Source organism: Folsomia candida, unplaced genomic scaffold (genome assembly GCF_002217175.1).
Source record: "Folsomia candida strain VU population unplaced genomic scaffold, ASM221717v1 Fcan01_Sc003, whole genome shotgun sequence".
NCBI classification, from domain to species: domain Eukaryota; kingdom Metazoa; phylum Arthropoda; class Collembola; order Entomobryomorpha; family Isotomidae; genus Folsomia; species Folsomia candida.
In genome coordinates this window covers 5,841,894-5,856,398 of record NW_019091195.1, presented here as the reverse complement: position 1 = coordinate 5,856,398, position 14,505 = coordinate 5,841,894, and the positions used below count along the sequence as shown (strand labels likewise).

The 14,505-nt window shown below is 35.9% G+C and overlaps 6 protein-coding genes and 1 long non-coding RNA gene across 15 annotated transcripts in view; 5 read left to right on the top strand and 2 right to left on the bottom strand.

Annotated features, from left to right (window-relative positions):
* Positions 1 to 421, top strand: part of LOC110847306 (pleckstrin homology domain-containing family G member 5) — a 62,569-nt gene extending 62,148 nt beyond the window's left edge. For all 8 annotated transcript variants that reach the window (XM_022094231.2, XM_035849322.1, XM_035849319.1 and 5 more), the window contains one exon: positions 34 to 421. In XM_022094231.2, coding sequence (XP_021949923.1) covers positions 34 to 43 — 10 coding nt within the window. In that variant the 3' untranslated portion in view covers positions 44 to 421. The remainder of the gene's footprint in view (positions 1 to 33) is intronic.
* Positions 422 to 1,464: 1,043 nt separating this feature from the next.
* Positions 1,465 to 6,261, bottom strand: LOC110846438 (aminopeptidase Q). Its single transcript, XM_022093202.2, has 18 exons — positions 5,876 to 6,261; positions 5,561 to 5,769; positions 5,413 to 5,474; positions 5,214 to 5,307; positions 5,008 to 5,146; positions 4,689 to 4,873; positions 4,498 to 4,605; positions 4,254 to 4,408; positions 4,016 to 4,175; positions 3,756 to 3,942; positions 3,482 to 3,668; positions 3,280 to 3,411; positions 3,028 to 3,173; positions 2,717 to 2,904; positions 2,135 to 2,317; positions 1,934 to 2,068; positions 1,783 to 1,861; positions 1,465 to 1,704 (listed from the first exon to the last, which is right to left on the bottom strand). Exons 1-18 carry the CDS (start codon positions 6,164 to 6,166, stop codon positions 1,570 to 1,572), a joined length of 2,775 nt encoding a protein of 924 aa, XP_021948894.2. The 5' UTR covers positions 6,167 to 6,261; the 3' UTR covers positions 1,465 to 1,569.
* Positions 6,262 to 6,372: 111 nt separating this feature from the next.
* LOC110846864 (Golgi-associated plant pathogenesis-related protein 1) lies at positions 6,373 to 7,681 on the top strand. Its single transcript, XM_022093704.2, has 7 exons — positions 6,373 to 6,654; positions 6,716 to 6,836; positions 6,918 to 6,970; positions 7,031 to 7,132; positions 7,209 to 7,389; positions 7,461 to 7,474; positions 7,549 to 7,681. Exons 1-7 carry the CDS (start codon positions 6,589 to 6,591, stop codon positions 7,627 to 7,629), a joined length of 618 nt encoding a protein of 205 aa, XP_021949396.1. The 5' UTR covers positions 6,373 to 6,588; the 3' UTR covers positions 7,630 to 7,681.
* Positions 7,682 to 7,691: 10 nt separating this feature from the next.
* On the top strand, positions 7,692 to 10,336 carry LOC110846863 (vascular endothelial growth factor receptor 3). 2 transcript variants are annotated; one of them, XM_022093703.2, is made up of 11 exons: positions 7,692 to 8,059; positions 8,149 to 8,248; positions 8,321 to 8,406; positions 8,470 to 8,613; positions 8,700 to 8,922; positions 8,989 to 9,219; positions 9,284 to 9,407; positions 9,498 to 9,723; positions 9,799 to 9,829; positions 9,909 to 10,089; positions 10,162 to 10,336. In XM_022093703.2, exons 1-11 carry the CDS (start codon positions 7,820 to 7,822, stop codon positions 10,265 to 10,267), a joined length of 1,692 nt encoding a protein of 563 aa, XP_021949395.2. In that variant the 5' UTR covers positions 7,692 to 7,819; the 3' UTR covers positions 10,268 to 10,336. The 2 variants fall into 2 exon arrangements, with proteins under 2 accessions (XP_021949395.2, XP_035705551.1); XM_035849658.1 differs by lacking the exon at positions 10,162 to 10,336 and having other exon boundaries at positions 9,498 to 9,704; positions 9,909 to 10,050.
* Positions 10,259 to 11,042, bottom strand: LOC118434932. The gene is made up of 2 exons (XR_004834391.1): positions 10,767 to 11,042; positions 10,259 to 10,689 (listed from the first exon to the last, which is right to left on the bottom strand). It is a non-coding gene; the product is annotated as an uncharacterized LOC118434932 (long non-coding RNA).
* A 609-nt stretch (positions 11,043 to 11,651) lies between these two features.
* Positions 11,652 to 13,165, top strand: LOC110847375. Its single transcript, XM_022094308.2, has 5 exons — positions 11,652 to 12,091; positions 12,173 to 12,366; positions 12,447 to 12,586; positions 12,819 to 12,933; positions 13,013 to 13,165. Exons 1-5 carry the CDS (start codon positions 11,913 to 11,915, stop codon positions 13,039 to 13,041), a joined length of 657 nt encoding a protein of 218 aa, XP_021950000.1. The 5' UTR covers positions 11,652 to 11,912; the 3' UTR covers positions 13,042 to 13,165.
* A 112-nt stretch (positions 13,166 to 13,277) lies between these two features.
* On the top strand, positions 13,278 to 14,463 carry LOC110847068 (adrenodoxin-like protein 1, mitochondrial). The gene is made up of 5 exons (XM_022093914.2): positions 13,278 to 13,604; positions 13,687 to 13,738; positions 13,823 to 13,929; positions 14,037 to 14,177; positions 14,256 to 14,463. Exons 1-5 carry the CDS (start codon positions 13,358 to 13,360, stop codon positions 14,357 to 14,359), a joined length of 651 nt encoding a protein of 216 aa, XP_021949606.1. The 5' UTR covers positions 13,278 to 13,357; the 3' UTR covers positions 14,360 to 14,463.
* The last annotated feature ends 42 nt before the right edge of the window (positions 14,464 to 14,505 follow it).

Sequence of the window (14,505 nt, the reverse complement as noted above, 5' to 3'; positions counted from 1 at the left end):
GTTATTAAATCGAATTTGCTGTGTGTATTTCAGTGATGTATGACCAAATGACGCCACCTCTGAAGCCCCTTATACTTGTGACAAAATACATGCATAATCATCACTTACGAGAGCTCTGAATCGGCATTGTCAACATTCGAGATCATGTTGACTATATACTTTAAAATTACAGAATGGACGAAAAGCTTTAAGAATTATAATTGTGTATAACTTTATAAATAGGACATTAATATTAGAACATACAACTATAAGACATATTTAGAACCGTATTATTCTCGCCCTCGAACCAAATGGTGCTATTCAATATATGCATTGCTTAAATGGTTAACATGGGTATCAAAGAGTATTAGATTTTTATCAAAAATTATAATAATTATTCTATTTAACGGTATAATAAATGTGATGAAATTTTTAAAAAATCGCCAATCGTTCATTTATGTCTTTAAATAGTTGCATGCATGCATACATGTTTGAACATGTACAACAACGTCAGCAACAACTTACATACAACATGCCTGCATATTCATGTCCATTAAGCTTCGTTTGTGCAAAAACGTTTGCTCGTGAACGGGATAGGGAAGGAATTCGCAGAATTTCGCTCAGTGACGTTCGCTCATATTCGCAATAATATACGCTGTCCTGTCATGCTCAATGGTGGTTGTAACAGTTCAACTTGTGCTATCGTCTACAACACACATACGCTGCGTTGCGTATAGAAGTAATAAAGAGGTAAATTGAGACAAATCGTAATATCCTACATTCCAAGAAAATGGGTAAATCAACTGAACGGAAAAGTAGAAAAATGTCGCCGACAAATTCGGAACAACCCCAGGAAGGAAGAAGAATGTTTAGCAGGGGATTTTTGGAAAGGCGAGATTTGGAACAATATTTTTGGACTGACAAAACTATCGAGTCTATTCTGTCCGCCTTGAGATTCACCTTTGAACCGGAAGCACGGTGCTGTCTTTGCACCCCGACCTTGGCTGATGTGTCGTGGACGAGAGATGGGGAGGAAGTCAACTTGCTGGACATTGACACACGTTTCAACTATCTCCCCAAATTTAGGTACTTTGACTTGAGGTACCCACAATTAACTGACTTGGCTCCAGACCAAGAATATTGGAGAGTCATCGTTTTCGACCCACCGTTCTTCTACATTTCACTGAACCTCCTCCTCGAAGCTGTCCGCTACGTGTGCAGTGGAAATGTCTCCTCCACAAAACTCTTATTGGGATTTCTAAAACGTGAAGAAAGAAATTTGTTGGAGGTATTTAAAGAATTTAATCTGAAGAGAACGACATTTCCACTCGAGTATTCCCATGTTAAGCCAAATAAATGGATAAATTATGCCCTTTATAGCAACATTGATATGCCAGGAATTAAAAGACTTCACGTAAATTAATACTATTTGGATACTAACTAATAATTATGTACATTGAATAAACAACACTATTTATACGTAGGTCGTGTAGATTGCAAATGTATACTAATTTTAATGAACATTCATTTTAAGCTAATGTCATTACATTGAATTTATCTAAAATTTCATTCACGTGATTGATGAACATGTTACATTTCGGCATTTTGGAAAGCTTGCACCAACGAGTTGACTATACTGCCAGATTTATTCTTGTCGATTCCATAAATGACATCCTCAACCTTGATTCTCATTTCAGAAGGTAAGGTTTCAGCAATTTTTTTCAGCTAAAACCCCAAAGTTAACAAAAATTAGAAAACTGTAAAGATTTGTATATATTTCATGTTTTTGAAACTTATGAATACCATTGCAGCGTCGTCATCACTTGCCAAGTGTGACGATATCACATCCATAAAAGTCCACCAATCTTGTTTGTTTTGGAATCTATGCAATTTATATACATTTAAAAATTAGAAAATTGATAACCCATAAGGTGATTATATATTCATTTCTTACATGGTTACAAGTTCGGTATGACTGCCCAACTCCTCCAATAAAACCCGAGTCCCCACATCTGTTTTCGCCATTTTTAAGAGTACTTCCACTTCGTCTTGTACCATGAAGGTACGCTGTTTAATTTCATTGACGAGCCTGCAAATTATAAATTTGACGTGATGCTAACTGAACTGACTATGGAATAATAAATCCATGTCATACATTTCCAAGCGATCCTTCTTAATTGAGCATCCTAAGGATTTGATAAGTCGTGAGTTTGTGGGACTGAAACGGCGCTTATGTTCCGGGCTCGTCAAAATGTTGTAGATTTGTTGCCAAACTTTACCATCATTGTCCTGGCTGATTGCTGTACAGAACACTGCTTCTTGTGTTGATAATGGGATCCTGTCATCGTACAATTAGTTAAGGATTTTTTCACCATTAATACGATTGTAAAAATCTACACGCCCGAGCCAGTATTTTTTTCTGCTCTTATTTGATTTCTAAAACCAAAGAGGCTACCATTTTTCAGGCCCCTGTTCATAAATGCTAACGCTAAATATATGTACAATGTTCAGCTGTTTCCTGACAAATATGTATGTACTTTAAAAAATTGCATCGATCCAACATGAAAAATTTCAGATATAAAGAATTTCTTAATTTTGCATCCACCAAGTTGTGCCTAATTTCAAGTCGATCGAATAAAGCGTTTAATACCCATCGTATTTGTATGTCACGAGATAAAGACAGACGAACATGCAAAATCGCTGGTTCGGGCGGCTAAAAATTTTGTTTGGGAATAACTTTTTTGTGGCATCCCAGTCGTTAAACAATTGCTTAGATCTGTAGATGCATTCTTGTTCTCCAAACTCGCACGCGAATTTCAGCAACAATGACCTCAACATTGAATTTGCTCCAACTTCTAATTCATCAATTGTGTATTTTTCTTCAAGAAATGTCAAAGCTTTGTACGCTTTGTGACCAAAGTATTCCTTTGTGGAGGTAAATAAAAAAACGAATTAAATATGGTTAGTGGTATGTACATACATGCATATTCATCCAAATGTGCACATTAAGTTGGCGTATGTATTAGCCAAACCATATCATTTGCTTACTTTAAACTTTCCTTGTACAACTGGCGTGTTTTCGAGAAGATTTGAAATTGTTTCCAGAGTTGAGTATAGGCCATCCCAAACCAAGAAGTCCAACTCTTGCTCCAGATATGACGACATTCTAATGAGTATTTCAGCTTCGGCATAACCTATTTATGTAAAACACTTGTAACATACATAACTGTTGATTATCTGTATTACGTATATGTACATAAATATTTAATTAAATTATTAATTAGATAGCTAAGACTTTACCTGTCAAGACAAAATTGGCATAATCATTCAGTAATTTACTTCTAGATGTTGGAGGAATCAGTTCATGATTTACGTTGAGTTGTTGAACAATTTGTTCTAATGACCGAGTTTCGTACAACACACGGTAGTACCCTAAACGGCGTTATAATGTAATTAATACGTATGCATAAAATTATTATCGGTTATTTCGTAAATTATTTACCAACGCCCCAAGGATTGACAAGAACAACTTGGTCCGTGTCAATATTTACGGAAACACTTGTGGTATCTTGTGCAATCCAAGCGTCAGGAAATTGGTCTGGTAGCGTTAGATTGGGTCGAGGGGACAAGTATACAGGCACCCACCACGTGGCATCCGGGTTACTCTCGTCCCCATCAATGTACTTTCTCTACAAAAATGTGATGGCTAAATGAATAAATTGAAGTTTGGGATTTTTAACAAATAGTACTCTAGGATGCATTATTATCTTAAATACTTGAGTAATTTGCAAGACGCTTGAACTGGGAGCGGACACAGTTAACACTGGGAACCCCGCTTTCCTCGTCCAGGAGTCCATAATAACTTTAACCGTGGTTGGGAGTAGCGAAGAGATTAGCGGAGAATTATTCAGACTTTCTTGCAACTGTTCATAAACATCATCTTGCACGGCACTTTTATATGCGCTATTAAATTAATAAAAAAACAATAGAGTCAGATGACGAATAACAATCGTGTAAATATACGATATCTACTCACAAGTTTCGAACGTATGCTCGTATCCCAGCCAAAAAGACAGATTCGGTGAACATAGAATTCGCCATCCTGAGGATTGACGCACCTTTTTCATACGGGATGCGTGTGTATATCCCAGCCACGGCATCCGACGTTGGGGGGAAGTTCTCCAAGGGATGTGTGGCTGCAATATACATAATACGCATACTTTCTTATTTTGCTAAAATTGTCTTGAGTAGCGTGAAACTATGAATTCTTGTACCATTCGATGAATCAAAATTCATTGCGACATACATAACTTTGGAAATAAAGTTAGCCCAAGGCGCAAGTTCGGGATGCGTGTGGTTCATTCCCCAATGACTGTAATATGTGGCGAAACCCTCCTTCAGCCAGACGTACGCCCACCAGTCTACAGCTCTACATGTGCATAAATATATTTGTCATAGTCAATAAGGGATATTTTGATACAAAAGAAAATGGAGAAATTCTCAGAAATTTAGCTTTACACGAGATTCCCAAACCATTGGTGACCTTTTTCATGCGAAAGAACATAGTTGATTCTGTAGCGTTCTGCTTCTGTTGTCTCATTTGGCAAATATAACAGGACTGGCTCCCTATGCAAATTAAACTTACGTATACTAATCAGTAATCTTGTTCATTTACTTATATCGTCATCAATTAAATTACCACTCATTACTTGTATGTTATGAGCCCCCAATTTTCCATCGCGTTGAAAAAGAATTGAGGCAGGGCAACAGAGAAGAGTTTAGAAATCGGGTATTGTATCTCAAACAGTGATTCAAAGTAAGTCATCACATCACCAATTAGTTTTGCACTGTAAGTCCCACTCCCGGATTGTATGGACTCTGGTTTGGCGTAAACCTAGATAAATACGTCCGTTAACAAGCTATTTATGCGTTGGTTGATATTCTCAGTAGGCATAAAAGTACATATGTTTGTACATATTTAGATTAAATCACTTATCGGTACTATGCAGATTTATATTTATTGCTCACTCGGACGGTCACATTTCTGAAACCATCGACGGGACCCTCTTCATACGCAAGGTCAGAAACTATCATTGCAATAATGTACGAAGAGATGGATGGCGTTTGAGCAAATATATCCCACTGCCAGTCAACCGTCATATTATCACTAAATTCCAACATACAATGAATTTCAATTTGGAACTTAACATCTCTAAGTAAGCATACTAATTTACATTAAGCGGCTCTCAACAATTTCCATGTTGGACATGGCGTGATAATCTGTGTGATGGCCAAGTGTGATGTCGTACGTTGCTCGGAAAGATGGTTCTGAAATCAAAATTTTTAGCTTTTGACATGGATGTACATAATAAATAAATGAATAAACAATAATAGTAAACCAGATCAATAAACTATGCGTGTTATGTAACTTACCATCAAAACAGGGGAAAGCTCGCCTGGCGTGAAAAGGTGCAAACAAAGTTGTAGCAATGTATCTAGAGATTTGAAAAATGACTCGTACTTTATATAAAGCATTTACGATGGCAGTATCGGTCTATGAAAATACTTAGCAATTTATTACCTCGTCTGGCCTGTAATGTTATCCTCATAAAAGTCTTGATACATCCCATTTAACGAGTCTCCGGAAATTGGTGTAATAAATTCAATATAAATTTCGTAAAGTTGTAATGGCACGGTTGGCTCTCCCAGTGCAATGTCCACGAAATGAAATTCTTCTCGATAAGAAACGCTTGTCACCGGAATGTCATTCCCAGAAATTAAATGTTTTACCTGTAAAATATAGAATAATAAGTTTGCTAAAATTTTATCAGGAATATTGTCCGAACATAAAGAATATATGTACATATGTAAATATTGGTATCAAGTACAATTCTACCTTGACAGCATTTTCATTTATTGTCAAATTGATGGCATGCATTGTGATAACTGACACAGGCTCACTGGAGTTCACAGTAGTCCAGCTCTTAGCCGGAGCAGTAAACCTTTCGTAACCTGGCAAAGGGTCTAAAATAACCAAAAGTTCCAATTTGTAATTTTCCGGCCATATTGAAGATGACAAACGAAATTCCTCGTTTTGAAGTAATTCGTTTGCGTTAGTAGAGTGAACAATGCACAACAATAAGTTAATAATGATGCAAAAAGATGTTGCTGTTTGTAAAGCTGTCATGTTGATTGTGTGCGGTTGCGAAATATTTTTTAACTACATCTAAAATATTACTCTGCTGGTCTTAAATAATTAAAATTATAATGATAAATTATATGCTTGATCTGGATCCTTATCTTTAGTAAAGTGTGATCTGTCACCATTATGTCACATTTTGTTGCGTATCAATGCATATAAAGTTTGATGTATCAGTATAAAAAAATTGATAATCGGACAGTATCACCTCTCATTATCGTATTCATTTTCACCTCATTGACAGTTAAAATTTGAGTTGAATCTCTATAGTGCTCATTATGCATTCACTAATAATGAAGGCAGTCGATGATCGGAACAAGATGAAAGACGAAATCTCTATGAAAAAAATTAATGCTACAATCCTGATCAGACTGATTTTATTCCTATATTTCTAAATAGGAGGTTGAACAATGGTTGATAAAAAGGTCGTGAGCTCATCCACGCAAAAATCGACAAAAACATCAACCGAACCAGATGTATAACTAAATAATTTTATCCTTAAGGTAAAGAAGTACATACTTTGCATTTATAATTTAGGGCACCATTATTGAAACCATTACGACAACGATTACCGAAAAGTATTCTGATGGAAGTTCTGGAGTTAAAACGAAAGTGGAGACTATAACTAAACCTTCCACAAAATGCCCATCTTGTGCAGGTTGATTCATATGTACATATATTTACTGATTTCGTAAAGTATATTTCTGATTTGATCCTTGTTATCCATGTAAATGCACAGGAGGTGCACAGGCGCCTACCCATTCGAGTCCAGCCCACAGTACTGCACCGAAAGTAACAAATAATTTAGCGCACTTGTACAGTCGTTAATAATTTATTGTTTTTATTTTTAAGGTCGAGAACACTACAGATCCAACTTTCATTCAAGAAGCTCTTGAGGAGCATAATGTCCTCCGAGCCAAACATGGAGCCCCTCCGCTTATCCTTAACGCAGATGTAAGTCAAACAATCATGGAAGAACTGGAAACTCAAAAAAATTGGTTGAGTATCATTATCATTGTTGTAACACAAGCTGGGGAAAATTAGCCAAGCTTGGGTCAACAACTTGGCGAAACTTGGGAAAATGCAGCATAATAGCACTTGCGGATTCGGGGAGAACGTCTACTGGAATACGGAGAAAGTTGATGGGAAGAGACCTGTAAGTCAATGGTACTCGGAAATCAAGGAAAAGCTGGAGCCACAGCCAGGGACGGGTACCAACCTAAACTTTACAAATCAAACAATTATCTGCGTATTTATTAATTAGTTTTTTTTCTAATTTTAGGACACTTTACTCAAGTGATTAATGCATGGCTGACAAAATATTCATATGTAGATAAAGTTTACATGTGTCAGAAGTTGTATTTTTTTAGGTAATTTGGAAGTCCACGGCTGAAATGGGTATAGCAATGGCTAAAGGTCCGAATGGAAATTTTGTCGTTGCAAATTATTAGCCTCAAGGAAATTTCATTGGGAAATATGCAGACAATATCCAAAATACGTCATAGCTAATGGTTTTACAGAGAATGTATGAAAATCCTCTCTATAAGCACTTGAAGGGCTATGACAATGTACAAATTCTAGTTTGCATAAAATAAATAAATAATGCAATGCGAATAAATTGAGTTCGATAATGTCGAACTTATGTCAATCGCAAGCTTCCTGAGACCACCACAACGTCATATTTTTTACCACAAAGTCATTTCCTTTTACCTTGATTTCGTTTTATTTAATGTGTACGCTAAGAATTTATATTTAAAGTTTTGTGTTGAAGTTACACTGTTATTTTTATTTTTAAGAATGCGGATTTTTAAAGATCGGTTTGAGCCATGTTGTGGATTTTCTTTGAGATGGGCAGTTCGACTAATGTCGATATTAAACGTGGTAATTATGTAGATAGTAAATTTTGTCTCATACTGTTGCTCGAGAAAAGACAAGTTTTATAATGTTGCACATACTAATATCCCTACCAGTTAATGGTCTTAGTTGGGGGAGGATTGTGTATTCGTGACGTTTTTCAACTCTGGAACAAGTGGGAAATTGAGAAAGTGGAAAACAGAAAGGACTATTATAGTAAATAATTAATGCAATTAAATTCTGATTATTCATTCTCTTTGAACTAATTATTACGCAATTTGATGCTAGCTCGACTAGGACTTTGGATCGCATACGCATTTCATATCATTACTTCCATTCCAGCGGATTACCTTTTGTTCCATGCCTCCAAGACGGTCAATACGCATTTTCTTCTGCTGTATTATGGTTGTTTTGAAACATTTAATTTTTTGCTTTAGGAAAATATATGCTACTTACGAATTTGTTTCTTTTCAACGTTGATAAACACCACATTCTCATTGATTGTATATTACTTTCATACCTTCTATTTTGGTCTACACGTCCCAACTCTTGCCATTTTTAATGGTTATCTATTCTACAAGGTGTTAAAACTAACATTTACAAACCAAATACTTGAAATGCAACAATTTACTATTGAATATTAACAAACTCCTAAAAACATTTGCAGTACTATGAGTGCGCCGTCATCAATTATTTTATCAAAGAAATTAAGCTGGAAAAAGAATTTTCTTCCTCAAAGCGAGTTTTGACCGATGCAGAACTACAAGAATTTGAAGAAGGGATTTTTCCTCCTCCTTTCGACATTGAGACGAAAGCTTTGTTGGAGAAAGTAAATTATGAGCGATTCAAGAAAGAAGAATATGAGATACACATTAATCAACTACGATTTGGTGCAGCTCTCAGGGTATTGAAAATCAGTATGAATTTCTTGTAATGATGGCATTGAAAGTTTACAGATACTTCTGACAACATCCTTGGACAAGGCGCATATGGATGCGTTTATCGTGCCCAGTTGGAGAAGAATGACGGATATACAACTACTGTGGCCGTAAAAATGATAAATCCCGAGGACACTGACGTCGTATATTTCAAGGCCTTATTAACCGAGGTGAAAATTATGAGTTGTATCGGAAAACATGAAAACATTATACAGCTTATCGGTGCAACTACAAGAGAAATTCGGCAAAGTAAACTTTCAGATTTTAATTGCCCGAGCCTTTTAGAGTAATTTGTAATTTGACATTATTTCAGGAAAGCTCAACATGGTTCTAGAATTTTGCGCGTTTGGAAACATGACTGACTATTTGCGAGGGTGTAGAGGACTCTACAGAAATTTGGTTAAAAATGGGGAAGTAGTTATTCAGAAAAGTCACTAGTACGTATTATCAAATTATAAAACAATTCTGCAGATGACTTGTGTGTATATTTTAATTACATACTCAAACGCTAATTTGAATCTATTTAGCGATACAACCCCGTTCAATGAGTTTGAAATAGTCTCCACCAAAGATTTAATCAGATGGTCGTATGAAATTGCACGTGGAATGGAGTACTTGGAGTTGAAGAAAGTAATTCATGGGGATTTAGCGACCCGAAATATATTGCTAAATTCGAAAAGAATTCCAAAAATTTCCGATTTCGGACTAGCTCGTCAGCTTTATGCGTACTCGGTGTATGTCAAAAAACAGAATGTAATGCTAATAATATTCAAGTCTTTTCCAACACACAATTGAGTGGAATTGATTGTACATGTACTCATGTTTTAGACGCCGCTACCTTGGCGTCATCTTTCTCCAGGTTTTCCCACTACTCCCAAAAACTAAGTGCCCTTTCATTTATTAATATGTTGCTTTTAACAAAGCGTTTTATTCTCCAGAGTCCTTAACTGACATGGCATTTTCGTCCGCATCCGATGTTTGGAGTTATGGAATCACTCTCACCGAAATATTCAGTCTAGGACAAATTCCTTGGAATGGTTACGATTTTAGTCTTCTTTTTGTGGAAAAATTAAAGTGTGGAGAAAAACCCCACATGCCCCCATATGCAACAAATTTCATGTAAGAAACATCGATAATGCACATTAAGGGAATCTACTTTGAGGACTATTCTAAACCACAGTTTTTTCACAGATATAGAAAATTAATGCTGTTATGCTGGGAACTATGCCCATCAAATAGACTCAATTTTTCTGGGGTTATTAACATGCTATATGAAGAATACAATAAATTACTTTAATACGAACATATTTTTATTAAGTATTGTTATAATGGCCGCAAATAAATAAAGTTGCGTGGTTTTAAGAAACTTGGATGAATTGCAGAAATTAGTGTTGCAAAGACAAAGTTCGTCTCTCATGTCAAGCTCTGATTTTGAGGGAACAACTAGACCAGGTTTCATTGTTCCACATCCCACTCTATGCAATTGTCCCGAAGAATCATTTCTCGATGCGCAACCACGAACAATAGATTGACCAAAATTGGTGATTGATTTTGTACACCATTTGAACTCTCCACAATACTCGACAAAAGGCCCCCAAGAAAACGAGCTTTCAAAACTCTCACAACTTTCCATATCCAGCTCAGCGTCCTCGATTTCTGGAGTCATTGGCCATTGCCAGTCATTTACAACTTTCGTTCCACACGAGTAACAAAGTAGACCTGAAACTTAAAATAATTTCAGTTAGCGCTAACGAGAATGTTTAGTTGGTAATTTGTAATTAAGTATTTCGCTATACCTTGTCCCAAATTATTAATCGAAAAAAGCAGTAAAATAATCCCAGTTGAATAGCGCCACATAATGAATGCGTAAAACTACATGAATAAATCAGAACAGTTCATTACGACCGGCTTCAGCTAAAGTGGTGCATTAATAACCGTTGCCCACAAGACAGTTGATAAGCCGATGTAAAGAGTTTCATCTTCCTCTTTAGATTACAAGCCACTATATACATTAGAAGCATGCTAACATGAAAATAATGCAGTAAATTCCGTCAAAAATGCCGGATGTTCTATTACTTTCATAACTAGCAACTCCAGGCATATATGCAATACAAATACAAGTGACTCATCGTGACCGTTCGTGGTTTGTTAGTATTTATGATTCTCCTTGTGGTTTATGTTTAACGTAACACAAGCCTTCAGCACTAGCAGAGCTCCGAAAAAGATTATCCAATTACTCACAAACAAGCATTCATTGGTAAAATGACTGTGGGTACATAAGTGTGCATGCGAGATACATATTTGTACCATTATATCAATGTGGACGGCATTATGATCTGCAAATAGAATTATTCCCTGATTATTACAAATAACAATCGCATCCTGTATGGCAAGCCTGCGATCACTCATCTTGTGATTTGTATCTGCCTCACCAGCAGCAATGTTAACAAGATAAGATTAATGACAAAGGGAAACGAAATATGCAAGGCCGACGTACACAGTTCCCCAAAATGATATAACAAAATATATTAAATACTCATGTGTGTGATCTGGTATGCACTAAACGTATTGCTCCAGTACGATTATTGTGCATATATATGTATTCATAAGAGCTTAAGTACACACCTACATGCGTGATATCATATTTTACTTATTCCGACTTGTTCATGGCCTTATATTGATGATTTCCCAATTTATAAGCATTTTGAATAGCATTGCAGAAATAATCACAATTACATTTTATGCCCAGGATTAGTTTCAGTAATTAACTCTTGAGATTTGGTTTCACCATAGTTTACGTCAGGGATAAGATACATACAGCAGATTATCCAGTTAACCCACTTTGACAAGTCAAATTTCTACCATACTACTACATATATACGATTAACATTATAAGAGTATCCTTGCTAATTAATTGTGGGTGAAGTTGATATTTTCTCAAAATGGACTTGAACCCGGCTCTGCAAACTTTGAGACCATATCTTTTAGAGGATTTGCAATATCGGCATATTGGGGATTTTCTCGTAAAGAAAGGAATCCTTTCCCAAAAGGAAGACTATGAAATATTTCAACTGGTTGGAAAGGCAAAAATTACAAAGTTGCTCAATATAATTTCTAGCAGGTAGTGTTACCAACCATTCTTGATTCTTGCACATAGGCACGCAAACATGCGTATTAAGATTTTCTACTTTATTTAATTTAGGGATGGAGCTACCAGGGAGCTCATAAATGCATTAAAACAACCAACCACGGTTCGGATTTACAAAGACTTGATACAAAAACTTGAATCAGCTTCGACTCCGACATCTCCAGTAACGCCCGGTCCAGGGGAAGGGAAAACTTATGTATTTCCAGACACCAATGGCAGAATAGGAAATGTCAAACCGGACAAGATTAGTATGTCTTTATGTTTTACATACCGTCATCGAGACTCTCAACTTGAGACGCTTAACTGAACAAAATTTTACTTTGATTAGTTGAAAGAAGACACTTTAATGAATTAGTGAAGATTTTAAAACGCGACGCCTCCAAATGGAAAGCATTTTACGAAGCACTGGGAGTCGATCCCGTTGAAATGTTTTCTAACAGCCAAAAATTGCTCAAGAATACGATTCAGGTAATGTCGATGAAATTATGAAATAATACTTGAGAGCAAATTTGCTATTGCCATTAATGTACACATAATTACACTGTATTCAAAACTGGGGGCATCCAAATGCAATTTCCCTATTTCCAATGACTCATGACATGGTTTCAGAGCATTTGTGAATTGTCCTTTCGTTCTACATATTATAGCCAAGTTTTTTTTAATGAACCTTCACTACATTTCACCATTCCTTTAACTTCAGCCCTCGGAGGCATTTCGAGACGTACTGGACTCTTGGAAAGAAAACTCAGGAAGGGATTGCACTTTCGGCGTCTTGGACAACGTTTTGCGAAGTTTAGATTGGGAAGACGCTGCGGGTACTTAACGATTTCTTACTCATTTCATAACTTGATAAGTTGCAATATATTTAGCATAATACTTTTACAATTTTTTCAGATGATATTGAGGAAAGGTATTGGGATTGAGGATGACTGCATTAATGCATTGAGCGTTAAAGTGGAAAGAAAGCATTAAATTGAATGATTGATTATAAATCAAGACTCGAACTTTTATATAAAATAAATTAGAAATTTAAGTACATCAACGAGATTTTTATTTTTTGAGAAAAAACTTTAATTTCTTTAGTTGCATGCATACTTTTTACGACATAACCCCGTGGAATGAGATCAGACCGGTTGGTGCGGGAAGCTAACGTGCTACGCAAATGTTTATTTTTTCATATCACTTTGATTTGCTGTAAAAATTCATTATTCTTAAAAACTTTCTTCTTTGATCATTAAGATGAGATTTGTTTTAAGAAATATTTTTGCAAAAGGTGCTGCTGGAACTAGTACAAACATTTTATCACGTATTGCAGCCAACTTAAATCCCCATCACCTCCCAAGTGCTCCCAAATTTTTCAGTAGTGGTAGATCACAAATTGAAACATGTGGCTGCAAACACATGACAAGGCTGCCTCATAATATGGTATCCATTTTACATCCACAACCAGCACAAATGTTATCCAGATCACTTCATGTGTCACAAGGTGAGTCAAAGTAGCCACACCATTGGAAATCACCATGTCGATCAAGAGATTCAATTAATTTAGCACGATTTTATTTTTTTAGTCACTTTTCACGGTGAATATGAATGGCAAGATCCGAAATCAGAAGAGGAAGTGTAAGAATACAATGGAATTATAATCCTGTATCAATTATTTAATTTAAACATATATAACTAATAAGAAACTATATTTCGGATCAGGGTGATGGTCACAGTTTACGACAAGGATGGACAACCGACTCAAGTGAAGGGGAAAGTTGGCGATAATTTACTGTACCTGTGTAAGCGATTCGAGGTCCCGATGGAAGGTAATGACAAATAACATAAAAGGATAATCTAAAGATTATCAAAATTTGTCGAAAGAAAAGATGCAGGATAATTTGCGTCATTTCATAAAACATTGACTTATTTTTAGGGGCTTGCGAAGCGTCCCTAGCATGCACGACGTGTCATGTATATGTCGACGAGGCCTTTCAAGATCTTTTACCACCAAATACAGAAAAAGAGGACGATTTATTAGACATTGCTCCATTCCTTAAAGAAAATTCTCGACTGGGTAAGCACTACATTTTCCGCTTCTATGAAAAAATTTTATGTAACATGTTGTATATCATTTCAAACATCTTTATGACAGGTTGCCAAATAATTTTGACGAAAGAACTTGAAGGACTTAAAATTACATTGCCTGCTGCAACTAGGAACTTTTATGTAGATGGACACAAACCAACAGCACACTGATAGCTCTATTATTATATCTCGTTATCATTTGGACACAACCTGTAGGTTATTGATGAATAATTCAGTTTATCGCAAATAAATCGTCTAGTCAATAGTTCCATCAATTTTGGTTTCAATGAACTTGTATTTTTTTCTACTAGATAAGT

Bases quoted from the DNA above. Each gene is read 5' to 3' on its own strand.
- LOC110847375 (XM_022094308.2), top strand. From the start codon at position 11,913: ATGGACTTGAACCCGGCTCTGCAAACTTTGAGACCATATCTTTTAGAG. The intron at 12,092-12,172 runs GTAGTGTTACCA...TATTTAATTTAG, and splicing joins CTCAATATAATTTCTAGCAG to GGATGGAGCTACCAGGGAGC. The intron at 12,587-12,818 runs GTAATGTCGATG...CTTTAACTTCAG, and splicing joins TGCTCAAGAATACGATTCAG to CCCTCGGAGGCATTTCGAGA.
- LOC110847068 (XM_022093914.2), top strand. From the start codon at position 13,358: ATGAGATTTGTTTTAAGAAATATTTTTGCAAAAGGTGCTGCTGGAACT. The intron at 13,739-13,822 runs GTAAGAATACAA...ATTTCGGATCAG, and splicing joins CCGAAATCAGAAGAGGAAGT to GGTGATGGTCACAGTTTACG. The intron at 14,178-14,255 runs GTAAGCACTACA...TCTTTATGACAG, and splicing joins TAAAGAAAATTCTCGACTGG to GTTGCCAAATAATTTTGACG.
- LOC110846864 (XM_022093704.2), top strand. From the start codon at position 6,589: ATGGTTGATAAAAAGGTCGTGAGCTCATCCACGCAAAAATCGACAAAA. The intron at 6,971-7,030 runs GTAACAAATAAT...TTTATTTTTAAG, and splicing joins CCCACAGTACTGCACCGAAA to GTCGAGAACACTACAGATCC. The intron at 7,133-7,208 runs GTAAGTCAAACA...TTGTAACACAAG, and splicing joins CGCTTATCCTTAACGCAGAT to CTGGGGAAAATTAGCCAAGC.
- LOC110846438 (XM_022093202.2), bottom strand. From the start codon at position 6,166: ATGACAGCTTTACAAACAGCAACATCTTTTTGCATCATTATTAACTTA. The intron at 3,174-3,279 runs GTAAAGTCTTAG...TTACATAAATAG, and splicing joins TGCCAATTTTGTCTTGACAG to GTTATGCCGAAGCTGAAATA. The intron at 2,905-3,027 runs GTAAGCAAATGA...ACCTCCACAAAG, and splicing joins TTGTACAAGGAAAGTTTAAA to GAATACTTTGGTCACAAAGC.
- LOC110846863 (XM_022093703.2), top strand. From the start codon at position 7,820: ATGTCAATCGCAAGCTTCCTGAGACCACCACAACGTCATATTTTTTAC. The intron at 8,249-8,320 runs GTAAATAATTAA...ATTTGATGCTAG, and splicing joins AAACAGAAAGGACTATTATA to CTCGACTAGGACTTTGGATC. The intron at 10,090-10,161 runs GTAAGAAACATC...GTTTTTTCACAG, and splicing joins CCATATGCAACAAATTTCAT to ATATAGAAAATTAATGCTGT.